Source organism: Simochromis diagramma, unplaced genomic scaffold (genome assembly GCF_900408965.1).
Source record: "Simochromis diagramma unplaced genomic scaffold, fSimDia1.1 OVJJ01000802.1, whole genome shotgun sequence".
NCBI classification, from domain to species: domain Eukaryota; kingdom Metazoa; phylum Chordata; class Actinopteri; order Cichliformes; family Cichlidae; genus Simochromis; species Simochromis diagramma.
In genome coordinates, this window is record NW_024387492.1 from 14,754,161 (window position 1) to 14,781,830 (window position 27,670).

Below are 27,670 nucleotides of genomic sequence, written 5' to 3' on the forward strand. Positions count from 1 at the left end.
CAAATAATTAAGGTAGCTCTGGATGTAAAAAGAAAGTCCAATCCACTGTGTCATACGGATTTCTATCACTGTTTATTGTACTGCATACGTCTCACTTTATCTGGTTGGTGTAAAGAGATCTGCTGAAGTTGCCAATAAACTTTTGAAAACCTTTCAAAACAGAGCCAAACGACATGAGACAACATGCAATAAAATAAATACTAGAGATACAGGATATTATATGTATTTTTTAAGCCAAGTAATATCTACCCCACAGCTAAAACAGATAATCAATCAAAGACATGTAAATCTGTCAAAATAAACTAAAAGAAAGGTATGAAATATAAAGACAGAAAGAAACACAATACACAAAAACACATTTCTGTGTATTGTCAACAGGTGGGGGAAATTAAAAAAAGAACTATAGGTCTACATAAAGAGGAGAGGAGCTAAACACATATAGAATAGAATAGAATAGAATAGAATAGAATAGCCACTTTATTGTCATTCAGAATATATACCAGTTAGAATCAGAATTAAATTTTGGAGCATTTACTCACCATCAAACTGTAGAATATAAATAATAAATAAATTTAAATTTAAAGCAGTGTTGACAAATAAATAAAAGAATAAGGTAAGAACGTTTGTGGGGGTTTTTTTCTTCTTCTTTGTAAATAAATGAACTAGCTTTCAAGCTGCTGCAGCAACCATTTCAGTCCAAAGGGTGGCGATAATGCACGGATACGATTTGCCGCCGTATAAAAATACCAGTAGAAGAAGAAGAAGAAGAAGAAGGATCACTGAGGTGTTGCTAGCTGATTGCTAAAAACCTAGATTTATGGTAGACAAATGAAAAAGATAGCTGAATTTCTTCAGAGGCTGATCTGCAGTGGATCGGAACAGCCTGCGTTTCGTGTAAAATGCCTCCTAGTCTGTCAGAAGGTTAACCGGGCTTAAACTTGCTGGCTGATTCTCCTGAATTAGGAGCTAAAGGGCCCTGAGTCCGCAGTGCTCGGGTGAATATCTACCCAGCATCTGCTGTGGGGGAGAGAAGCAGCATCAAGCAACGGGGTTATTGATATTAGAGGCTTTTAGATATTACCAACCTCAACTCACCATGTCAAATAACGGACCTCCTCCTCGATGGCGCAATTGTCCTAGAAGAGGGCAACTTGTGGCAGGTTAGTGTGAATTTAACTAAGAGAATAGTGTTTTATTTACCAGATGAAGCTATTGCTACTAGTTAGCTTCGTTCATTTGTGTTGCTGTGATGCTTGTTGCCTGATATATATCAGTTATTTATTATTTTAGACTGTCAGATTCAAGTAGCAGTAATGGGCTGTGTTGGTCCATGTTCGGTCTTTAAGTACAGAAAGATTACCACATATTTAAGCTGTGTTTCTCTGTTGTAAAAATGAATGCGTTATCTTTTAAATGAAGTGTAAATCAAAGCGCCAATTTCATTGAATGACGTTAACATATTTTGTAAGCTTGATTTAGTTAAAAGGGTTTGTTCTTTTGGTATTTATATGGAATTAACTTAATTTTGGCATTTTTTTTAATGGAAATTTCTCTGACACTGTATTCGTGCGCGCTCTTTTTGCTAGGTCGCTAAAGGTAACTATTTAGCAACGTTTTCCGCTTCTTTTCAGCTTTTAGGGTGACTTTAATGTTGAACAAACACAACGTATGGTAGTCCATTAGTTTTAAAAGAAAAAGTTTTAAAAAGAGCTTCAGAAAAGTGCTGCTAAGTTGGTATGCTTCACCGTCAAAGAATCACGTGTCCAAACAAACCGGGGCTATGGCTTGAGGAGCTCACGGCGAGCATACGTGTGTGACACGTTACTAATGCTGAGAGGCGTTTAGCACGAGAAGCATTTAATTTTTTTAATGTATTTGAATGCCACCTTTCTTTCTCTTTTGTTTTTATAATCTATAAACTTTTAACTGTTATTGCAATTGCTGGTTTTGTCTGATAATACTATGATTTCCAGTAGGTATTTTGGTGTTATTCTGGTATAGTCTTTGTATTCTTCTGCTATCTGTACCTGAGCTGTGGTAATGCACACATTTCCCCGCCGTGGGATCAATAAAATCTTCTCTTATCTTTATCTTAGGTATGCACCCATCAGCTGCTACATCTGTTTTTGAGCTTCAGGTTTCTTTTAAGATCCAAAAATAACTGAGAAAAAAAATGAACCAAAGTATCGGAGAATTCACCTTCCACCAGTTTCATACAGTTATTAGATGTTTTAACTGACTGTAGCTGGATTTAATTTTAGTTGCGACTGATATGGTAAATGGTAAATGGCCTGTATTTGTATAGCGCTTTTCTAGTCCCTAAGGACCCCAAAGCGCTTTACACAACCTGTCATCCACCCATTCACACACACATTCACACACTGGTGATGGCAAGCTACATTGTAGCCACAGCCGCCCTGGGGCGCACTGACAGAGGCGAGGCTGCCGGACACTGGCGCCACCGGGCCCTCTGACCACCACCAGTAGGCAACGGGTGAAGTGTCTTGCCCTAAGGACACATGATATCATCATGTTGCACAAAAATCTGCATGGCTTGTAAGTCTGTGGTCACTTGATGTTTTCTGTGAAAGACTTGTTAACCTGCAAGAGATGGACAATGACGTTCTTTCTTTAACCTCTGAGTCCTTCATTAAAAGCCAGACTTTAGAAAAGTGTCTGAGTTGTAATGTTGCCTTTGTAAAACCTAAGCCAGTCAAAAAATGTGGATCAAGAGCACGAGGGAGAGAAATGCTATACAGTTGGGGTATCTTTAAAACTACCTCCCAGCTTCTTTTCCTTGACATTGATGAAAATGTCATTGAGGTTAAGGAAAGGAGCTGCTTCTTGGAGTGTAGTGTCTTGGAGCAAAGACAGACAGGTGGACAACTGTGCTTCATAGCTAAAAGTGTACCAGTGTTTCCTGGGACTGGTCAGTGATAGACAGCTTGAGTATATCCTAAATAAATGGTAAATGGCCTGTATTTGTATAGTGCTTTACTAGTCCATAAGGACCCCAAAGCGCTTTACACAACCAGTCATCCACCCATTCACACACTGGTGATGGTAAGCTACATTGTAGCCACAGCCACCCTGGTGATATCCTAAATAATTCAGTGGTCAGTAACATACTTTGGGAATGTGTGCAACTTTTACTACATTCTGTTCTGTATTAATAGCACAGCTGATTGATGTAACAGGCTTGAAAGGATAGATGTGGATGAAACTGTGTTGATACGAATGCCAGTATGGACTGTGGATATAGATCTGTTCCTATATGTATTCCTTATTGCAATGTACAACTGTCAAAATAACAGCCCAACATAAGTAGAAGGAAGTTATAAGGTCAAAGTTGGATGGTGCAAGTCTAAGTTCCCAGTCTTAAGTGATGCAAGGCTGTCTTGTTAACACTTTATACAAAAGTATTGGTGTTACTGTTTTATTTCGCCCATTCATCATTGTTATCATTACAGTTATGTGATGTTGAGACATTTCTGTAAAACCTGCAATTGCAGGCTTGTCTCCTCTCCGCCTCAACTTTATAACAGTGCAACAGTTTACACAGATGCTCTGTTTGAAGGCACAGCTGGAGTTGGTGGCACTTTTTAATCCAGCCTTTTATTCTAAGAAATTCTGTGTAGTTTACACAAATGGATCCACAGTTTTATTGGCTATTAACCAAGTTCTTTACAAAACAAATGCACTTGGGGTGCTGTCTAATGCTTAATTGAATGTGACCTTGACAAATACTTAGTCAGTGATTTTATTTTTATTTTTATTGATTTATCTGAATTTGTAGATTTGACTTTGTATGAAGTTAGACTCTTAGCCGTAACCCTAAAAACTAGTCATTAAATTAGGGACAAAGCTGCTGTCCCTGCTTATACAAGATTAGTTTACAAGAAGAGTTTTAATACTAGAATACTGCAGGATTTTTTGTTTCATTCATTACATTTCTCCTTCCTAGATAAATTCCTGCCAATGAAAACGATGTTAGGTCCCAGATATGATGACCAAGTTGCAGAGGAGAACAGGTTTAATCCGAGCATGCTGTCCAACTATTTAAAAAGTCTAAAGGTAAGTACCCTCAGCAAGGACATAAGTATTAAAGTGGCACAGAAAACCTTCCCTCACAGTGCCCATTTCTCTCCTCCTCAGGTGAAAATGGGTTTGCTCGTAGACTTGACGAACACGACTCGCTTTTATGACCGCAGTGAAATTGAAAAAGAAGGGATAAAATATATGAAGCTTCAGTGTAAGGGGTAAGATTAAAACGCATTGTCACAAACTACCTGTCCAAATTCATCATTTTGCAGAACTGTGGATGCTAATGTGTTGAATACTAATGTCATCCTGTACCTTTTTAGCCATGGGGAGTGTCCTTCAGAAGAGACCACTGAGATGTTCATCAGGCTCTGTGAACACTTCAATGAGAAGAATCCCACAGATTTGATAGGTGAGTATTTCACCAATCTAATTGACAGACTAGGTGCACTTTTGAATCTAAGGTACACCAGCAGAAGGTATACCTCCCAAAGCTTGCTATTGTAACAGGAAGAGTAAAAGTTGTACTGATCATTGCCGACAGCAAAGTAACAATTTAGCAGGTAGCTAATGAGAATGCCAGGGTTCATTTGCTTTGCTTTCCCCGATATCTATTTGCTCTTTTGTGCCTGGGAAACTAGGGTTGGGCGATATGTAAAAATTTTCCAACCGGCAATCTAGACTATCACCAGCTTCTGCAGCTCCATCAACAAGCATTTGGGCGCACTCTGAGGAGGGTGCATTTGCTCGCCGATGAAAGAGGGTCCTGTTAAAACAGCACTTTTCTTTTCTGTTGACTGCTACTATTAGCTCCATCATTATTAGCAAACTTACTCATGGGCAAATAAATAGATAAATAAATCGCCCTTGTAAAAACTATTGACCATAGCCTCAACCTATCGTCGATAGTCGATATATTTGTCCAATCGACCAACCCTATGGGAAACAAACAGATGCAGATTATAAAAACCTAACCAACTCTTTAGCACACTATCTTTAAACACTTTGCACAAAGTATCCCTGGTTACTTTATTTGTCGTGTCACTTTACATTTTTCATATATTATAATGTTGGATCCTGTTTACTAGTGGTGCTACGGATCAAGAGTCTCACGGTTCGGATTGGATCACGTTTTTTTTCGTCACAGATCGAATCAATTTTCGGATCAGCAGAAAAAAAAAAGAAGACAAATTTAACTCGTCATTTACTTATTTAAGTATTTTTTTTGCCTATTAAAAAACATTCAACTCAAGACTCATTCCACACAATTATATAAAAACAAATTAAGGTGCAATATAGGGCAGTACAGGGCTTTCTATCTACCACTCCGCTGTGATATAATGAGCGGTCACGGTCACGTGGCTTTCCGTTGCCCTGGAGGTCCACCCACTTTTAGTTAGGGCAACAGAAGATGCCTGGGACAGCTCAGCCATAACTTTAAACTTTTCCTGTTCATACATGCTTGGAGCGATCTTGTCACTAAAGTGGACGCGCGATGGGATGTCATAGCGTGGCTCAAGCACCTTCATCATAGTTTAAACTAGTGCCGTCAGCGTAAATCTCGTTAAAATGACGTTAATGCCATAACTGCATTAACGCGACAAATCTCTGTTAGCTAGTTACTGCGGCTCGCCCCGTGCGTGGGGCTGCACGGCGCCAATGTGTCAACTAACGCGTTGACTAGTTTAAATCCCTTGTTTTGCACAACAGAATACGACCTCCTGTCTGCAGCTAAACATCCCAATAGCTTTTGTAATATCTTTAGCCCGGTCGGCTTAGGCAGCAAAGGGCTGCTTAAATACCCCAAACTCCTCTGCTCCTCCGCTTGGACCGCTAGCGCTGACCATAGCTATCGCTTGATAGACTGACCACACGCACCATACACAAGCTTTTTTCTTCTTTTTCGAATCTTCGGATCACATGCGTGCCGAACCGTGGAGTGGGATTAGTTTGGATTACGGATCAACCGTGATCCGTTGCACCACTACTGTTTACTTATTTGTGGAAAATTATTCAGGTTTAACAGTATTTTCTCTCTTACTAAAATGATACCAGAAGCTGAGTATTTGGCCAAGAGAAGTGTCTATGTTTTTCATTTCTTAAGATATCAGATGTGCCAGTGTGACTGGAACCCATTAAGTACTGTGTTTATCACCTCTGTACACAGAAGGATATGAAATGAGACAGAAATAGACTTTAAGTGTAAAAACATCTGGTGCTGTAAATGAGTTTGCACTGTGTGTAATTTAGTCAGACAGTTGTAACAGCTTTGCTTCAGTAGTAATCAAATTCTGGCTATGACTTATCCCAGTCAGTATGAATCTTAATGCCTGAACCTCATTTCAAAAACCCACACTTAAAGTACATAGAGACCTTCTGCTTCATTTACACTGCCACTTTTATTTTGCAGTAAAGAATAAAGTGTCACTGTGTCCTTGTAAGTGTTTTTTTTTTTTTTAAGAGTTTAGTGCTATGTCATTATAATACAACTGCAAAAACTTTGCTACACCCCTTAAAAGTAGACATCAACATAGTTTACTCGTACATTACAGAACACTGTTATTTATAATTTCTAGCTCTTATATTTTAACATATTGATCATATTCTTGCGTATGTACTTTCAATCTTGTTTATTGTTACTTCTTAAAAATAATTTTATTCGTGGCTTGTGGGTTGTAAACTTCAAAGAAACTGCTGTTTTTGCTTTGATTCTCTGATATAAGCGTGGTTGATCATTATGCTGATGCCTAGGCTTAGGAAGAGAATGAAGATCTGTATTGTGTTGCAGCTTCTAAATTCATACGCATACTCTCAGTAGAAAAGTTTGCTTTTGGAAGAACTGCCTTTGCACTAAATGATCACTATATTAGGCATACCTTGGTAGTACTGGGTTAGATCCCCTTTTTTGCCTTCTGAATTGCCTTTTTTAGTTGATTCTTTTTTTCTTTCTTTTTTTTGGTCCAAGTTAAAATGTTGGCATCACACAACTGCTGGAAAATTTTGGACTGCATCACTGATGCAAATCTTCCGTTCCACCACATCCCAAAGGTGCTCAATTGGATCAATATCTGGTGACTGTGGAGGGCATTTGAGTACAGTTAAATTTTTGAACTTCCAAAGGATTTGAGCTTTATGACGTGGTATATTATTATTATTATTATTATTATTATTGTTATTGGAAGCAGCCGTCAGAAGATGAGTACACTATAGTTACAAAGGGATGGACATGGTCAGCAACAATACTCAGGTGCATCGTTGGTGTTAAGCTGTGCGAGGTTTTCAGTTGCTTTGGTGTTTGCAATGTTGTGTGTTCAGAGATGTTCTTTTGCATGCATAGTTAGTGGTTATTTGAGCTACTGTTGCCTTCACATTAGCTTGAAGCACTGTCCTCTGACATAAACAAGGCATTTTGGCCAGTGAGCTGCTGCTGACAGCATAGTTGATCTGTTTCAGACCATAAACTCTAAAGACAGCTGGACGGGGAAATTCCCCTAGATAAGCAGTTTCTGAAATACTCAAAGTAGCCCGTCAGGCACCATCAGCCACGCCACGTTCAAATTCACTAGAATCATCTTTCTTCAGCTCAGTTTAGGCTTCAATGACTCATCTTGAGCATTACATACATTAAATTAATTGAATTGGTGTTGTGTGATTGGCTGATTGGTAACGTTAGCTTTTGTGTCCAGCAGAGGGCAGCCTTACTCCAGGATTGGTTAAACGCAAATTGGAGCGAGGTCTTGTCAGAATATATTTTCACCGTTTAAAATTTCAGCAAACACGTTCGTACACTCATGTCAAATATCAAACAGCTTCCCAGTACAACTAGTGCTCTTCTGATGTCTGCACAGTAGCACCATGTTCAGCCCTCACACGGAGTGTCTTTGCACATTTTTAAAATATGCAGTCCTGTGCAAGTCACTATTTTGTCAGCTTGTGGAGGAGTTGCATATCACAAACAACACTCATCTCCCAGTGAACACTGTGTAGGTGATTTATAGGTGAAGGAATATCAATGAGCACCTTGGCTAATAGATTTGATCTAAAAGGGAGCGATGTAGATGCTGGTGTGTGGGAAGGTTATTTCCACTGTTCCCCCCCTTTTTTTTTTCTCGAACTAGATTATTATTATTATTATTATTATTATTATTATTATTATTTTTCTCTGTAGCTCTTCAGCTTGTTATTATGAGCTCAAAACAAGCTATTCTAATTTCGAATGCAGGTTGTGACAAATTAAGTTATTATGGGTTTAGTTACAAGCTGAGTATAGGCATAGTTAATGGGTTAAACACATGCACAAGAAAGGAGCACCTTGCTTCGCCTTTAAATTAGGCTTACACTGATACTGGCTGATAATGGCTTAGTGCATGCATATCGGTATCAGGCCTGTGTTTATAGTTGTGCCGAAACACCTTGCTGCATTTTACATTTACATAAAAAATAGTTTGCCTATTGCTTTATTTGAAGTCTTCGGAGTATTCTAGTGGCACACATGATATCCTCAATTGTCATGTAAATGTTTTTTAGTGGGAAATTAAAAAAAAAAAAGTTAGCTCCATCTATTGTAGTGGTATTGGTCTGTAATGTCCTTTGCCTGAAGGTTAGCCTAGGGGGTACTTACCGGCCGAAGACGGGGTAACGCCGCTGCACTTTTATGCTACTGGCAGCAGGGTGCTCTCTTACACCTCATCCTGTCCAGATTTGCTCTTAACTTGTAACTGCTGCCCGACTTTTAAATCAGACTGCTCGAACATCAGAGCAGAATGTGTGAATGTCATCCCAGCAATCTCCTGCCTTTAGCCAGCTGGTGATTAGGCTTTGTTTTCTCCACAGTACACACGTCCAAATTAGACAATTGGTCTGTTAAATGTGATTTCTTTATCGCTGCCGTTGCCAGGCAAACATCCTAATATATTGGGAGACATGCGAGTCAGAAGGTTTCATTTTATATGTATTTTTTTATTTTTTTTAATCCTGCTGTGCACCTGCTGAAGGGATCTTGTCTGAATAAATGTCAGTTCATCGCAAATTAGGAGGGTTTTTGTGAGATATGACTACAATCTTCAGAGTGCTTTTGTGGAGGGTTTCCTTTCCAGAATCTTTTCTTCTGAAAGAGCAGAATTTTCTCTCCTTGTTTTTTTTTTTTTTTTTTTTTTTTTTTTTTTCTCATGCTCTTTCCATTCCCTGAATGTTTCATCAATCCCTGGGTCTTTTCTGTGCGTGCAATGGCTGGTGTCAGATTTTTTTGATGTAGGTATAAAGGCAGGACCCCCCTCTAAGGAGAAAAGGATCTGCCTGTGAGTCCTTTGTGTGTGACTTGATGCCCCTCCTCAAAACATCCAGTCAGCCGCGGTATATCTCAAAGGCGAGCTGGGTTTATTGATGTGAAAGATGTTACATTGGATGAAATTGTGCCCAATGGCTTGTTTGTTGAAGTAAGGGGGGTCTCGTTCATAATTGCCACGTTGAATTGATTGAGCGTAAATTGAGGTGACGGCACACACATCCAAAAAATTGACAAGCTGCGTGAAATGGAAATAAGAACACTATTCATCGTTAAAAAATAAATGTAAATCTATTATTTATGTGAAAACAATAGGGACAGAAAAACAACAAAACAATATATTGTGTAAACTTGAGGTGGAGTTTTTGAAAGGTTTGCATATTTCTTTTTTCTTTCTCTCTCCTGAAGGTGTTCACTGCACGCATGGCTTCAACCGGACAGGCTTTCTGATATGTGCGTACCTGGTGGAGAAGATGGACTGGAGGTAAGGGCTGACACGCTTCAATCACTTGCACTGCTGGGAGGGCAGTCTCACAATCTTCAGTCGTCTTGCATGACAACACAAACCCTACAACATGGAGCACCCACCAGTGTTACTCTGGTTTCACTCTCCCAGCCGTATCAGTATTTTTTATTTTTTAAGCTGATATTCTCATCTTCTTCTCAGCATGTGTGTGACTGCAAGAGAGGTTACTCTGTCACTACCAGTCTAAATAAAGCTTTACAAAGAGGCTGGCTGGTTTTGAGTGACCGAGCAGCCGAGATAAATAATTTAGAGCAGCTGAGCAGGAGGGGTGAGGATGCATCTTTTGTTAGAGGTGGAGCAGCAGTCTGTGATAGCAGAATCCCTGGAAGCTGCAGACATGGAGGCTGGATAAACACCCTCCCACCGCCCACTACTTCCTGTGAAATGAATATCCTGAGAACATTTACAGCTGTCATCCACTATTACGTGTTGGAAGATAAGTAACAACAATGGGCCTTTTTAATGCGTATTACCACACGTAATGTTAAATGGCTTCAAATTTATTTATTTTTTCCTCTGGGAAAAAATTACTATATCCGAAGGGAAAATGACATGGCATATTTAGTGCACAGTAAATGGTACAGTATTAGCATGCTTATTCTGTCATTAAATGCACATAGTAACTTTATGCAGGAATGTCTACTGTCTGGTAAATAATGCAGTTTTATTTCTTGTAAAAGCAGGTTTAATTCTGAGTTGAGAAAAAATGATTTTTTTTTTTCTCCACAGTCACCTTAAAATTTTTATTCCTAGCAGAGATTGTTCTTGAGAACAGACAATTTGGCAGTTCTTGAGCATACAAGAAAAAGGTTAAAAGCCTCTCCTTCACCTTTAGTCAGAATAGTTGGCATGCAGTCCCTCAACCTCCTGTCTAGGCACACAGGTCAGAATCAGACCTGCTTAATTTTCAGCTATTTGAAGCTTCTGCATTGAATAAGATGAGAACTTTATTTATCCCGAGGGAAATTCTTTTGTCATACACATGCTCAATGCAGCAAGAGAGACAGAGGAATAAGATTTACAATACGTGCAATAGAATACTAGTATACAGTAATATACAGATGGATGTTTTTGTCAAATCCAAGCATTACACAACCTGCTTTATTGTGTTTCAAGGTCACTATTATTTGCTTCAATAAATTTCACATTTAACTGTGTCACGTGACAAATTTAACAGCTTTAATCTCGGAATCAGATAGATTAAGCTCCCCTTTTAGAACCTGACACCAGCAAATGCTCCTGTAAAGTGGATTCAATTGCAATTTGATCATTAGAATATCTGCTTCCCTAGTTTTCAACTGCAAGTAAGAAACTTTTGTAAAAAATATCTTTATGCTTTTTAGATTTTTGATGGTTTTAAGTGAGTACAAGGTGAGCACGAGTTTTCATACGCCTAATAACAGTTTAAACACGTGTAGAAGTGTTTAACAATCAAACTGCACTTTCTGTGTTGAAAGGTCTTTCAAACTTGAAATGATTGAATATATTTTGTTGAAACAGGCCAAAGTTTGGAGCTTACAAACATGTTTACTTCAAGAAAAGTGTATTTTCTTTTTTTGCCTCGACTTATTGCAAATGCGGTTTGACATTTCATTTAAAGTGGTAGCAAAAATCTCCTATACAGCTTTTTTTTTTTCTTTTTTTTTTTTTTTTTTTCCCTATTGCATTAAATTATTTTTAGTTTGTGTTATTCTGTAAATGTGACTGTTGTTTTTAAGTGTTCCTCCATCCCTGCCTTTGAAACGATGTGGCCTCCGGTTTTTGTCGCGTGGTTCAGCTGCTGCTGCTGCTGTTCGAGTCAAGGCAGTTGGTTGGCGTCCCTCCGTCATGGGTTTTAGACAGACACTCGTTTAGAAACATTTGTTCTTGGTTAAAGTCAGCTCACTATCTTCTCTTTTATGCTTGTTCTACTCCACCCCTCTCTCACACATACTGAAGTCTAGTTGTAGATAGAAGTTAAGAGACACTAAATGATCATAACATTAAGGAAAATAAAGCAAATTAAATATTTCATTCTTTTTGTTTCCCTTTGGTTTCATGGGAGCTTCTGCTTTAGACACCCTGGTATAAAGATAGTGCCTCTACACCATGTAAAAGGTCCACTTATTGTACAGAAAATCATCTATATACCCATATCTTTCACCCACTTTCATGATCGTTTGGTCAACTTGAAACTAGTCTGAAGGTTTTTAAAAAAAAAAACGTCCTGTCTCTGTTATTTGTTCTTATCAGCATCGAGGCAGCGGTGGCTGGTTTTGCCCAGGCTCGGGCCCCGGGGATCTACAAGGGAGACTACCTCAAAGAGCTTTTCCGTCGCTATAGTGACGGGGAGGGCCCACCACCTGCCCCCGAGCTGCCAGAATGGTGCTTTGACGACGACGACGGGGACGTGGACGACGACGGCAACGCGGTTGGCCAGGAGTCGGGCCCCAGCTCCTCTGGGTCGGCGCCCGGCAAGCGGAAGAAAGAGAAGATAAAACTGGTAAGGCCTCTGTGTTCCAGGAAATGGACTCTTAAGTAGAAAATATGTTGATCCCTTTGCTGCGTGACTGGGTGATTTTTGGGTCTACGGGGAGGCCTCCCTTTTAAGAGGCACAAGTATATAATAATCCTGTAAGTCTGTTGCTGAATCCAATAAATCTGATGCTTAAATTTAGAGAAAATTACACTTTCCATTTTCTCAGCTGCTGACAGAGGTGTAAGTTTGATTAGATAAAAGCTGCCTGCCAGTGTTAATGTATAGTATTCATCAGTGCCATTCTGAGAAATTAGAAACCTCGAATCATCTCCTCTTGCTTATAATCAGTTTTTCCTTCTGTTTACATTGATCTAATGCTTCAGAGTACTTCAAGGAAGTGACTGTATAAGAAGCCTAAATCTAAATGGTGCAACAACACGAGTAGCAGCCAGTGTAGAGGCAATGAAAAGACAGAAGCGGCACTTGTATGGTGGAAAGTATTAAAAACATATTTATTGGTGTGAAACATTTGTTCAGATTACAACAGCAGAACATCTGTTTATTACTTTTATTGCACACAGAGCTCACTGACAACCTGAATGGGGCCAAATCTAATATTTGAGAATATGATACAGCACAGGCGAGGTCCAGAGGAGAGAGGAGGAACAGTATACTGTCTCTTGGTTGAGTGGTCGGCTTCGCAGTCAGACTAGTCGGCGGCTATGTACCTATCATGATCAGGAAGATATTTCGAAGGATAAAACATTTCCACAGTTTCTCTATATGTAGATTTTAAAGGGTGAGCCACTTAAGGATATTTGGTGACTCATTTTGGCATGTTTTTATAGAGACCCATAATCCAGAGTCAGTTTTCCAGAAGAACCGCACCCCTCACACCCACATTCCTATGTTTAAAAAAATCATTTGCTGCTTCCTTGCTGTCCCTGGTCGTATCTGTCTTGCTTTTTCTTTACCAGATGGCTCACTGGCCAAGTAGTTGTTGTTTTGGTTCTTGATGATTATTCAGTTTCTTCCTCGGAGATTCAGAGAGGATCTCTTCCCACGGTTGGACACGTCCAACTGCACTGTCTTGGGAGTGCCGCTGGAAACAGGAGTTTTGTTCTGCAAGCCAGAACGTTATCCCAAGCAGAACCTGAGGCAGGTGGAGAATCTATTCATGTGCCTCAATGCCAGATTCACTGTGGGTGCAGAGCAGAACAAGACCTACAGTCTCCAGCTGTTAGTAAAGTTTCCTCACTTAGGTCAAAGACTTCTAAGGAGAAGGTTAAATTAGATTCCTGTCTCCTATGCACTTAAGAAGTAGCATGGATATATAGCTGATCTTAAATTAGAGAAAATACTTCCTTAAGGGAAGGCAGGTAATTACTGTTAAAATATATCAACTTTCAGAGGAAACATTATATATATATATAAATCCCCACTCACCCTTGTGGGCGATCAATCCTTCAAGCTCGGGTCCTCTACCAGAGGCCTGGGAGCTTGAGGGTCCTGTGCAGTATCTTAGCTGTTCCTAGTACTGCGCTCTTCTGGACAGAGATCTCCGCTGTTGTTCCCGGGATCTGCTGGAGCCACTCTCCTAGCTTGGGAGTCACCGCACCTAGTGCTGCGATTACCACTGGGACCACCATCACCTTCACCCTCCACATCCTCTCGAGCTCTTCTCTGAGCCCTTGGTATTTCTCGAGCTTCTCGTGTTCCTTCTTCCTGATGTTGCTGTCATTCGGAACCGCTACATCGATCACTACGGCCGTCTTCTCATGTTTGTCTAGCCACCACCATTTTGCCCGTTTGTATCTGGAAGTCCCACAGGATCTTAGCTCGGTCATTCTCCACCACCCTTGGAGGCGTCTCCCATTTTGACCTCGGGACTTCCAGGTTATACTCGGCACAGATGTTTCTGTATACTATGCCGGCCACTTGGTTATGGTGTTCCATGTATGCCTTGCCTGCTAGCATCTTGCACCCTGCTGTTATTTGCTGGATTGTCTCTGGAGCATCTTTACACAGCCTGCACCTGGGGTCTTGCCTGGTGTGATAGACCCCAGCCTCAATGGATCTTGTGCTCAGAGCTTGTTCGCTTGCTGCCATGATTAGTGCCTCTGTGCTGTCTTTCAGTCCAGCTTTGTCCAGCCACTGGTAGGATTTCTGGATATCAGCCACCTCCTCTATCTGCCAGTGGTACATACCGTGCAGCGGCCTGTCCTTCCATGATGGTTCCTCGCCTTCCTCCACTTTCTTGGGTTTCTGCTGCCTGAGGTATTCACTGAGCACGCTGTCAGTTGGGGCCATTTTCGTGATGTATTCGTGGATGTTCCTCGTCTCATCCTGGACTGTGGTGCTGACACTCACCAGTCCCTGGCCCCCTTCCGGTTTTGCATTACAGTCTGATTGTTTTTACTACATTTTTTTTACCACTGTATTTTGACAACTTCTTAACGCTTCCAACCAGTTGCGGCAGACTAATGCCTCTGAGCCTGGTGCTAATGGAGGTTTCTTCCTGTTAAGAGATTTTTTTCCTTCCCACTGTCGCCAAAGTGCTTGCTCAAAGGCGAGGCGATTTGATTGTTGGTTTTCTCTGTATTATTGTAGCGTCTTTATCTCAAAGAGTTAAATCTTCACAATATGCAAGTTATAACGGCAAATTCTTCTGAAACCATACAACATGTCCTGACCTGCTAGACCTCGCTAGAAATGTAAATACACTTTGTGTGAATGGAGCCAACAGCTACTGTGATTGGCTTTTTCAGTACTGTTAATTCCTCCTCATCATTGTTTCTTCCTTGGAGCATTTTTGATAGATAGTGACCACTGCAGACTGGAAACTCCTCACATGATCTGCATAAGAAAATCTTTATGCTTGCTCATTTTTCCTGCTTCTAACACATTAACTTTGAAAACAAAATGTTTGCTTACTCCCTAGTATAAAGTATTATAAAGTAAGTTTTGTGTCTGATAGCAGGGCGTTACAAACCTACAAATCTTTGCCAGAACAAACAAGTGTTTGTTCTGGCAAATATAAAAATGAGCTCAAATCAAATAATTTTCCAATTGTAGCTCAAACTTAATTCCATTTCTTTCACTCATTGATTAACTTTGTGTCCAGTCCAATTTAAAGTCTTCATCAACTCAAATGTGCTTCACTTATTTTTGTTTGTTTTGGACTTGATTGGATTTTTAAACTTTTAAAAGGCAGTTTTTAAATTCCTTTTACCCAATCAGAAATTCAAACAACTTTCGCAGAGACTTTTTTTGGGTGAAATATGAGACATCTTGTCTAACCTGACGCGCAGATGGTTTTTTACACAGACCCATCTGGGAAGTTATCTTTGGGAACAGTGTGGGGGGAAAAAAGGCACACTAAAAATAAAATAATATATGGCAAAATATTGGACCATATTAACCATCTGTCCATTACAGGCTTACTTTGACCAATCGAGAGCAGAGCTGCCTGGTACATCATACTTACAGAGCCAGTCAGGAGACAACAAGGGAAAAAATGACTTGTCCTACAAGAAATCTGCCTAGACGTAGCTGTCTAAGAAACTTGTTGTAATGTAAAGACTTTACAGTATTTATGCGAATGCCCCAACAAACTGGTGTTCCCTAATAGAAGAACTTCCTTTTAATTGTTTAATTTTTTAGGGGGGCAGGGATAGCTCAGTAGGTAGAGTGGTTGCCCCATGATCGGAAGGTCGGGGGTTCGACTCCACTGAACGGCCACCCTGAGGTACCCCTGAGCAAGGTACCGTCCCTACACACTGCTCCCCGGCTGCTGCATTGGTCGCTGCCCACTGCTTGACTGGGTGAATGGGTTAAATGCAGAGGAGTAATTTCCCTACGGGGACTAACACATACATATTATTATTGGAAGAGCCTTAGAAGAAATGAGGAGAGCACAGAGGTACCAAAGCAAAATAAAGGAGAAAGAAGGCAAGATCTTATAAACACAAGACTATTATATGTGATATTAAACAAGCCTTTTAAAAAAATAAAAATAAAAAAAAATGCTGATTTAACTTTAGTTTCTGATGTCCTGTACTCTGATTCACTTCACCTTTACAAGGTCATTAGAAGATCATCTGGTGTGAACGTATCAAGAGTCTAGAATAGATGATAAATATATGTATATGTGCAGTAGCCCTAATATGAAATGCACATTGTCCCTCCTAGATTTAAAGGTGAGTAATTAGCTTTATACAGGGAGAAGCTCATACACAATGGTGAAAAGTTGTGTATGAGCAACCGAGCTGAAGTGAAAAACGTGCACATTAAATAGTAATACTAATAAATAAATATTTTCCTTTATATTTGTATTTTTTTACCCTTCAGTTTCTTGATAGGTCCTTGGATACTGTGTTGTCAGACTATAGAACAGAAATCATAATTTATTAGTATATTAAATAGTATTTCCTATTTATTAAAGCGTGTAGCACAAACCTTCATCATCACATGGTTATGTGATATCAAGCATTTTGTTCATGAGCTCCCTAGAAATAACCGGGAATTGCAGATTTCTCATAAATAAGGTAACACAGACCTTTTGCCATATCTTTATGCAGAACACTTGTGCTTGAGTGTGTAGTCAACCCCCACAGGCTTACATTGAGCCAGGAAAAACCCTGCATCTGTTTCCATCACTCATACTGGGAAAAGAGGGTTGATCCAGAGTGAGTTGCGGATTCTTGAAATAATTAAAGTGAAAATAACATTCAAAATAGAGAGGAGTGAAAGCAGGATTTTTAATATTTGTACCCGTTGTCTCGCACAGGGATTCATAAAACAAAGAGGCAGCTGTTTGGAAAAGTATCACCGGTACTCAATGTGTTTTTCTTCTCTGTGTAGGAGGGAATAAATGTTTCTTAAAATTCATTCCAAGTTTAGCCTTCTGCTTTTCTTCTTTTATCTTCCCAGGGTGCAGTATTTCTTGAAGGTGTCAATGTGAAAGGCGTCACACAGGTCACCATACAACCCAAGTTAGGCGAGATCCAAAGAATGTGCCAGGAGATGGCCGAGTGGGACAAGTAAGAACCTTCCTTTTACCTTTCTTATTTTCCTCTGGGAAAGTGTGTGTGTCTGTTTACACATGTGTGGGTGTACTGTACTGTGCTATGAGTGACTCATTTGTCTTAAATCACCTTTTTTTCCAGAGAAAAAAATCTTTACACTCTCTGACAGGCGGCAAAGTCAGGAATAGATGTTGCTATTCTGGAGAAATATGCCGCTGCAGCTTTTTTAATGAAACTGCAGAGCATCAGCTCGACTGCAGTGACTTGTCACAGCGCAAGAAAACAGCCCATGCTGCGATTTCCATGGCCTGCTGTTAAAATTATTTTTGTTATGTCTTTGTTTGCTAATATACTAAAATCCTCACATATTTATAGTTTAGGAAGTTTTTCAGTGTGTAGCGCCAAAGTTAGTTGTTGTTCTCTTAGTTTATGACACCTAGTGAACTATGTTATGACTTAAGCCACAAAGTCAAGTGTCTGAGAGGTGTTTCTTTAATGCATCCAGTTACTTTTGCAGAGATTATATTTGTTTTTGGGAACCTGTGTTTGTGCGCACAAAAACTCTGTAAAAAATGTCTTCCAATGGTCTTGAGTTAAACAATAGATTTGACTGACTCTGTCAGAGGTTATATGTCAGTGTTGCATCCCAGCTTTAATATATTGAATATTCAAGACAAATAGTTCAGATCTATTTGCAATTATCAGCTTGTTCTCTTTGAACTGATGAGAGAACTATTAGGTTTGCCAGCTGCCTGTTGGTATCCTATCATATGTATGCATACTACACTGCCTGGCCAAAAAAAGTCACCACTGTAATTAGGCAAAGGTAAGAGGCTTCCTCTGGGTGACTCCTGCAGTGATTCATGTTTTGGCTGGCAACAGGTGATGTAACCCTAACTGATGCAATGATTCGCTTTCTAAACAACCGTGTATTAAGACATTGTTTTCACAACCATGTGATAGCTCCTTTCAGAAGAGTCTAATTATTGGTTTGCTTCAAGGAAAAAAACAAAACAAAAACAACAAGGATATTGCTGAAACTACTAAAATGGGGTTAAGAACTCTCCAAGGCATTATGTGGTTGGAGAGGATTTAAGAGTTTGAAATCATGTCATCATAAGCACCAATAATAAAACGTATTTTCGCATGCATTCTGCAAAGAAGGATTGGGACTAAACGGCAGCGCAGCTTAAAAAAACCCCCCAAAAAACTGAAGCTAAATCAAAAAAGGCTTCAGTTTACTAGTGAGCTTAAATATTTAAACATGCACCCATCATGTCTTGTGCCTACCATACAAGCCTGTGCATGGTGGTGTTATGATCTGGGGTTAGTCAGGTCGAGGTTAAGCCCAAAAGAAATTAGGACAGCTGACTACCTGGATATACTGAACCACCAAGTTTGCTCGGATTTTTTTCCCCCTTCCCGATGGCACAGGCATAGTCCAAGGTGATAATGTCAGGATTTAAATTGCAAAGGACTCGTTCAGAGAGCATGAGACATAATTTTTAACCCCACTGAAAATCTTTGGGATGTGCTAGAAAAGACTTGACTCCCTGATCATTAATAGAAGATCCTGAATGGAATAAATGTGATATTTCGTAAGCTTACCGAAACAGCCAACCAAAAATCTTCTAAGCTGTGTTTAGAGCCAGGCTCAAGATCAGGCACACATGTAAGGGCTGTTGTTGCTGTTTTTGCAGGTCTGGTTTTCCTGGTGCGCAGCCTGTGTCCATGGACAGGCAAAACTTGCGTTTCCTCGAGCAGAATCCATACAAAGTCAGCTGGAAAGCCGACGGCACGCGGTGAGTTTATGAGAAATGACTGCTTGTCTTCATGTGTCAGTACAGGTATGAGACTGTGTGTCTCTAACTTCATTGTGTTCAAAGTTCAATGGGTTTTCTTTTGTGTGAGTAGGCATACCGTAAGTTTATGTCCTTCAGAGTTGTCCATCAGAGATGCTCTTTCTCATTAGGTTTTAATTACAGTGATTTTACAAGGCTAATCAGCAGGAGTGCTCTTTGATATCAGTGATGTTCCCTGCATAATTACCTTCATATAACCTGAACAGGATGACTGACTCCAGTCTCTTACCCCATATAAAAGAGATAGCATGGGGCACTTCTTCTGTCCGGTCACATTTTAGGTTGAATTTGTTGTTTTTCTTTTGTTTTATCTCTCTGTTACGTAAAGCCAGTGCTGAGGGAAAAAGAAGTGTTAGTATTCTGGTAGTCCGCTGTGAAGCCCTGTTTCCCTCGCTGGTGCAAATGTGCAGTGTGCTGGTGAATATTTAATGACTGCAGTCATTTTAAAGAATTTTACATATCGGTGCTTTAGTTTCCCCTAAGAGAGAGACTAGCAGAGTACAGATTTGGCCTCTGACCAAGATCCTGCTAATGTGTGTAATCAGCTTCCATTATTTTCAGAACATCTTGAAATTGTTGTTCAGCTCTGCTCTGACGTTTGACTGAAGAGGGACACTGACCTCTTCCTCTGCTGCCTCTGGCTCTCGTCTGTCACCTTATTTCCCTCCAGCACTTGATTTTGAAAAGTAACCTGATATTTTTTTCAGTTGTGAAAAACAGATGCAGATAGAGGCTCCGTATGCTATGAGTCACCACTCAAGCACAGGATATATTGAGGATATAATGCACCACCTTCTCCTCAAATTCAGCAATTTAAAAATGGTAAAATACTTTTTACATTTTTAAATCCAGAGGACATATTGCTTGAAATAATATTTAAAATAATCAAAGAAGGTGGGGAAAATCCATCTTGGGGAAATGTGCATGATTAAAAACTTCAACTGGTGAAATAAAAGGTGTGCTACAAAAATCTATGAACAAACCAAAAGATGGAGCAAATATTGAATTGGTACACTGTCTGATCTTTGTACTATACATGAACTCTAAAATGAGATCATTCTTCCTTGTATTTAATTTCCCATTTTGAAGCATTATAGTTACTCATAAAGGATCTGTTGCTTTCTTATGAGGTTTATCATTTGATCTAATTTATAGGTACAGACAGAAGGCAGTAGGTACACAGATCAGCACCAAAAGCCCTAATACCTCCTCCCAAATGATTAACAAATATCTTCATGGTCTGGTACAGTCTTTTAACATTTAATAAATAGATGATATTTTTATGTCTTACAACACTCATTTGGGGAGGAAAAACATGAAAACCAGCCATAATGATTTAATTATATTTGCACTATTAGTAGTGGGAGGAATGCTTGCATGTATGGCATTCCCATGTGTTTAACCTCATTTAGCTCAGAATAATTTTTATTGTTACATGTTGTGGCTACTTCTTCTGGCTAACTTTAAAATAATGAATTTAGGGCATTTTTACTGCTGTCGCATGTCAAAACTGGTTAGATTTGACCCGAACAGTATCTAAGGGTTAACTTTGCTATTGCTTGCCCTTTTTAATAATGTGTTACTGTCATAATTGATTATGTCTTAATCTGCATGTGCATGTGGTTCTAAATGGCTCACTCTTGTCTGAGAAATACTGAAAACGGCAGTGACCACAGTGATCTAGAGTTGATAGTTTTACACAGACGGTGCTGTGGTCTTACTGCAGAATCTGGCTTTGTATGGTTGATGTAAGTACTGTGGAACACAGGGTGAGTGTGGAGGGCTCTAATCCCATGTATGGCAAATTTCTAGGCCAGTGGATTGGTAAACAAAGTAAATTCTGCTGCTAGTTTATTTCCAACACCACCTGATTTATTTATTTATTTTTAACAGCGTCGACTTTCCTGAGCTGTTTGTTCATTTAGAGTCTGCAGATAATCCAGCTGACTGCTTCTTTTAGATCCTTTGGGTTGCTTGCTTGCTTGTTTTGACCCAGTTAAAAAGATGGTAGACTGTTGGAACATATTCTACCCTAGTAGGATCAAGACACATTCTTCTGACTGAGGTCACAGGAAAGTCACAAAGTATTCACAGACACATATAACGTTGGTCTTTCATGGCGTTTGTTGACAAAAGGAAAAATACAAGATAACACCTTTAGCTTCAACTGCAGTGTGTTTGAGGTTGAGGTGAGCGACAGCAGCTTGCTGTCTTGGTAAAGCATATATTGGCTTGGGCTGTGTTACAGCCTCCTGTGATACAACGCTGTATTCAGACAGTGCTTTGCTAGATTAGAAGTGAAAGTGATTTCTAAATCCTAGCTGTAATGGGATGACTAATTCAATCGGTGTGATCCAGTCACTTTATTTGGTCTTGATTTCATACTTCCTCTAACCTCAGTCAACTCTTTCTTAAACTCTCCTAGTATAATTGGAGTGCTGGAGGTCCGACTGTCATGTTTGGGTTGTCCTAATAATACATTCAGCTCCCTTTCAGTTACTGTTTTTTCGCTGCGATTGCTTTCCAAACAATTGGGGCATCATGTAAAAGAGGAAGCTTGGAGATGTTTTGTGTAGAAGTATGATATAAAAATGTTGTCACTTTTCAGCCATATGAATTAATGTCTATTTCTTGAGTTGTGGTAAACAATGTGCCCCATCTTATGTTAATATATAAATAAAAATGTTTTCTGGCTTCTTTTAGAATACCTGCAAGTTCTTGAAACTTGTTGACACTCGGCTACAGACATACATATTTCTTATTCACATCCTGCTTTGTGTGTGCGTGTTTTGCATGCGCATGTGTGTAAACATCAGAATGCAAACCACAGCATATTTACACGGCAAAAGGTTTGATATGGTAGACTTTGATGGTCTTTGTTGTCAGCATAGCGTCAGCCTGCTGTTTGCGGTTCTCGTGCTTTTTCAGCAGTTCTCTTTATTTATCATTGTTGTCTTTTTGACACACGGTGCATGCAGTACGTCTGACAAAAGCAATGGGGTTTTTGTAAAAGGATCATGCAGCATTGTGGATATTCACAACGCAGTCTTCGCTTTGGTCTACATACAAGTAATAACGTTGCGCTTGGAAAAGAGGCTTTTATTCTCTTTGCGAGGAACAGCCTCTTCTGATGTTACTTTATTCTCCAAAGCCAAGGGATGGATGAAAGCAATCGAAAATCATGTTTCCTTATTAGTGCCCGTGCTTTTTAATTTATCCAGTAAATAGTCATGTGTGTCATACAAGTTTATCTTTTGTGTGTGAAATTGAATTTACACAAAAGAAGTGATGATGAGAGGCGGTTTGGTGAGAAATAGATTTTTTTCTTCTTTTTATTAAATCAGTGTTATTAAATTCCAACAGTGTAGATCTTCATTGAATCTGGACTGTAGGTTGGACTGGACAATATTAGTGGACTGTGATTGTGAGTCTTCTAGAGGGTGCAGAGCAGGGCCATGGCTTAGTCCTTGATGAATTTAAATGGTGTGACAAGTCTGGCTTCAAAATAAATGTGGCAAAAAACAAGTAAATGTTTATTGGCTTCTTTCCCCTCTCTCTGCACAAGTGCAGTGAGCTAAATGTTTTGCTTCTTGTTGACGAAGAGTTGAATATGTGAATAATCTAATGAACAGTTAAAGGAAGTTGCAAAGTTTTAATGTAGACATGACAGTGATGAAAATGTTTTATTCTTCCTTTGCTGGTTCTTGGAGTCTGTTGTATTTCTTTACCATGCTTGAGTCAATATTGTTCCAGTAGCAGTAGTCAGAAAACCTAGCTTTGCCTCCAGTAAGGTGTAGTCATTCAGTTGTTCCATTTAGAGTAGAGGATCATTGTTGTAGTGGTCACAAATACACAACAGTGGGAGTACAGATTACAAGTTCTACAATTCCAACAATCCCACTCTTGCATTGCAAAGCTGGGATTGTTGTGACTTGTCCAACAATCGAGTGGCAAATCTGACTCATGTGGGAGCACTCCAGCTGAAAATTCCAACTGGCATCTCAAATTTTTGGCTGTCCACTTCAAGTGCAACACAGCATTAATCTGTTTGTCATCTAATTGCCATGATGTGCTGTAAGATCAGTGGTACCTGCCTTGGTGATCATCAGTATGAAATGGGGATGTGTCCCGCGGTGATTCTTACATTAACATTCAATTCCCAAAATTTTCAAATGCAACTGTATAAGCTTTTTTATTTATTTATTGGTACTATAGTTGTGGGCAGCATATGCACCCAGATGGCAATTCTTCAGGAACTGAAGGGAGCATACAAAAGGATCTAGTCTGCCGTTACATGCTAAAAAAGGAGAAGATGCAGAAGGAGGTCCACAAGCACAGGAAAAAATACAAATGGAAGATGGCAGCTAGTGCACCTGCTGCACTATGCTTTGGTCTATTTACCTCAGAAGGCTTCACCCCAGAGTGGTGGTGGCAGATAATTGTATTTAACAAAATATTAATGTGTGGTGTCCTTGTATTGATATAATACTGTCACACAAAGTGTAGTGATACAGTACTGTATATTTTTTTTTTTTGTTTCGTTTTTTACCCACTCCTGTTGTTCACCTTACAAAATAGTTCCTAAACTGTTTTTTTGTTTCGGTGTTATAAGGATAAGATTGAACTGAAACGGGGAAAAGTCAAATGTTGGAGCTGGGAATGACATCACTCCCGATTTAAACACGTTCCAGTAGCAAAATTGGAAAAGCTAGATTTGTTTCACTGATTTGAGGTGATATAACTAATTTCCTTCGGGATTAATAAAGTATTCTGATTCTGATTCTGATACCTATTGAATTCCGACTCGGAAACCTGGAAATTCTGACTTCCATGCAACACACTTGTAGCTTTGCTCTGACTCGTTAGTACGAAAGGCAAAGTAAATTATGGAACTGCTTTGCTGTTGACACATTCATTTGCAACAATTAAATATGCAATTTTGCATTATGTTGGATGATAATTGTAAGTAATGAACTAGGTGTCAAAAACGCATGTATTTCTACTGGTATTGGTACTAACTACTAAATTTCTGATACTGTGACATCACTAGTATGAAATCCCTCCGGTCATTTTGGTCCTCAGCACCCCCTACATCAGTGGTTCCCAAACTTTTTTTTTTGCTAGGCCCCCCTTTGTTTGACAAGAAAAATGTTCGCGCCCCCCACCCGCACGCACAAACACATCCTTTAACCACACACACCCATATTTTGCTCCAATGCGGTTTATTTCACACCTCAAACATTTAGTAAACAATTAAGTAAATACAAGTAATCTGCAATAAATTACAGGTAGTAAGAAAATAAACTACTAACTCCTTTACACTACGTCCACACCAACACGGGTATTTTGAAAACGCAGCTGTTTCTATGCGTTTGGACCTTTCGTCCACATGTAAACGGCGTTTCGAATCACCGGAAACTGAGATTTTTTAAAAGTCCTTTTTTCCGTTTACGTGTGGACGAGGAATACAGAGTTCGTCACGCAACGTCAGAGGTATGTGCCTTTTTTCACGTCACACTGTGCGCCACGTTATTGTTTACATGAGATGAATTGCAGAATGGCAGATATTCAGATTAACAGTGACAGTATTTTGTCTCTATCTGCAGGTTTTACACGCTTACAAACACACACACACTCACTGTCCCTCTATTTAGAAAGGCAGAGGCGTCACGGTGTAATTATTTTACGTGTAGTTGTTTTTTTTTCCTGTGTAATAATATTCAACATTGATATCAATACATTTTTCAAAAAATGCCTCTCTGTGGAAATTGGTTTAAAAACATAAACAGCTGTGGGATACTGTTTGTCCGGGATTTGAACCGGGGGAACAAATTGTGGCAGGATGAGCCTGATATTATTTGTATCCTGCTGTAACTTTACTGTATAAAGAGCTAACATCTCCAAAATGTCATGAGTAGTTAGCCATTACAAGAAGTGTTTGTGAACTAAAAATCAAGAATGTGTGATACTGTTTGTCCGTGATTTGGAGAGCCCAGCGCGTGCTCCCGACGAAGGGAAAACCAATTATGCAGGGGAGACCTACCTCGGCACTTGTGCAGGTGAAGCCAGAGGGAAGATATGCTTCACCATATTCTCTAGTCTTTGGCTTAGAATGAAGTTGGTTTGGAATAGGGCTGTGCGATATGACCAAAATCTCATATACTGATATAAGACCTCTATCGTCCCGATAATGATATAAATCACAAAAATGTAACATTTTCTGTAAATTCTGTGAATCTCGGGCAGCTCGACTTGCCTGAAGTGTTTCCAGCTGGGCGCCGTATACCTGGAGTCCAGTGTTTTAACCGATGCATGAAACTATACATTTTTAGACATAAGTTGTAACTGCCGCCGGTTTTTTTTTTTTTTGTGTGTGTGTGAGTATTTATTACACGGCGTGCTGTGGGGAAAAGCCTGTTCTAACGTTTGAGTCTAAGGTTTATTTCTTAGCACCTGGCGGCTCTTTTTTAATTCTCATCCGTAAACACTGCATACTCTTTCACGTGATTCAGCTTTTATTGTGAAAGGTTTATGTGGAAAATAAACAAGCGGACACGCGTTGGTTTTACCGTCATTGTTGTTAACGACAACGCATACAAACAGTTACTTGTCCGTCAGTAGTGTGGTTATATTAAATATAAGAGAAAGAGAGAACTTTAAGAAATTAATATAGCCACTACAGTGACCATCAAAACGATGAAAAAATATTGCCGTAAACAGTTTATTTTGTGACACCACGAAACAAACGATAGCGTAAAATGAAACGATAGATGTTTTTATATCTTCATCCGATATATATCGTTATATATCGTTATATATCGAACAGCCCTAGTTTGGAAACATATTCAGCTATGCTTCATCTCATGCTTTGCGTGTGTGTGGGAGCCCCATCAAACACCAGTCCATTATGCTAGCAGTGTCCAAGCGTTGTTTTTGCTTTTTTCCCTTTTCAATGGCTCTGCGCCCCCCCTAGGGGCCGGGCCCCACACTTTGGGAAGGTCTGCCCTACATATTGAATTCCAGATGTTTCTGCCAGGGGCGAAGGTTTGCCCTTCTCAAAACTAACACAAATAGATTTGTGGTCATTTGTTTGATGTGCTGCTGGGGTCTAATTCTAAAATTTCTCAAAGGATTAAAAAAAAAAAGTATACATAAGCAACAGCAGGACTTGCAGTCTAACATGATGGAAGATTGTCGAGTTGGTGGGTTTTCATTAAGATGGCAGTGGTAGGGCGTGATCTTAAATTGTCATTCTCTTGATGCATTACATGAAATGTGCAGAGCATTTCTTATTAAATGTCCCACTTTCTTTCCAGTGGCATTTTTAAGGCCTGAAATGGACTTTTAATAGGAAATTTGTCTCTCCAAGGTGGCCATGAAAGATTTTTCTCTTTGCATATTGCTAGAGGTCCTCACTTTAGTTTTACATATTCTTAATCCCTTTGTTACCCTGGTGAGGATAAAAAAAAAAAAAGAAAAAAAGTTTCCAATTCTAATGAAAGCAATTTTTACTTTTAAATGAGTAATTTCTTTTTTTTAAATATCACATGCAAGTATAATTTTTTTTACAGGAAAAGGTTAAGTGAGGAAGAATGTTAATTTTCAGCAGCCTGTAATGGTCTAACAGAGTTGCTGTCAGGATCAAATCGGTGTTTCTGGCAGTCTCTTCTCATGACTACAGGGCAACGCATCAACATCTGTGACAGTTAAACTACCTCACTCAGTACCATGATAACGGTGACAAAGTACTGACGCTTCCCCACTCACCTAAAAATATTATATAGCTTTTCTCGATGCAACCAGTCATACAGTGAGGGGGGAAAAAACAAGACAAAAAACAAACTTGTCACTTGCCTGCAATCTGCCAAGGGAGGTGGCTTCTAATGGGCTTTGGAAAGACAGCAAAATTAGTGGATTTGCCAAGAGGGGAGACATAAACTGAGTTGGGGTTTTTTCACCTCTTCTTATACAGCCTTCTGTCAGGGCTAGATTGGTTTGTGCCCCAGAGATGAAGGGCAAAGAGAAGGGAGAGAGCCAATTATGTTCTTAGGCATTTAAACAAACAATGTTGCTCAATTTGGACTCAGAGAAACTGGACTTGAGAAAGTTTTGGACTTTTTTAATTGTCTCTTTAAAGTCCTGTTTCATCCCTGATTACCACTCCAGTGATTTATTTAAAGAGAGGACACCAATCCAGTGTTTTTCTTTTACATCTCAGATGAAATAATGTCAGTGAAAGAGACTTCAGTGCCATCTTTACCATTTTTTTGGCTCTTTGGTTTTCTCCGTAAGACTGCCAGTGTTTTATATAACAAAATAAAATAACACAAAGATTAAAACATTTATTCATTAATTCAGTATGCTTAATAAATAATTACAAACACATATGTGTGTGTTTGTGTTTTATAGTTTCTGTTGGTTATTTAGTTAATTTCTTATTTCTTACTATAACACACAAAATCTTTAAGTGTG

The 27,670-nt window shown here is 39.4% G+C and overlaps 1 protein-coding gene across 1 annotated transcript in view; it reads left to right on the forward strand.

Moving 5' to 3' along the window:
- The first annotated feature begins 718 nt into the window (after positions 1-718).
- Positions 719-27,670, forward strand: part of rngtt (RNA guanylyltransferase and 5'-phosphatase) — a 105,944-nt gene continuing 78,992 nt past the window's right edge. Inside the window, exons 1-8 of the mRNA XM_040018339.1 lie at positions 719-1,160; positions 3,965-4,074; positions 4,156-4,259; positions 4,365-4,453; positions 9,734-9,809; positions 12,084-12,333; positions 17,242-17,351; positions 19,037-19,138. Coding sequence (XP_039874273.1) covers positions 1,097-1,160; positions 3,965-4,074; positions 4,156-4,259; positions 4,365-4,453; positions 9,734-9,809; positions 12,084-12,333; positions 17,242-17,351; positions 19,037-19,138 — 905 coding nt within the window. The 5' untranslated portion in view covers positions 719-1,096. The remainder of the gene's footprint in view (positions 1,161-3,964; positions 4,075-4,155; positions 4,260-4,364; positions 4,454-9,733; positions 9,810-12,083; positions 12,334-17,241; positions 17,352-19,036; positions 19,139-27,670) is intronic.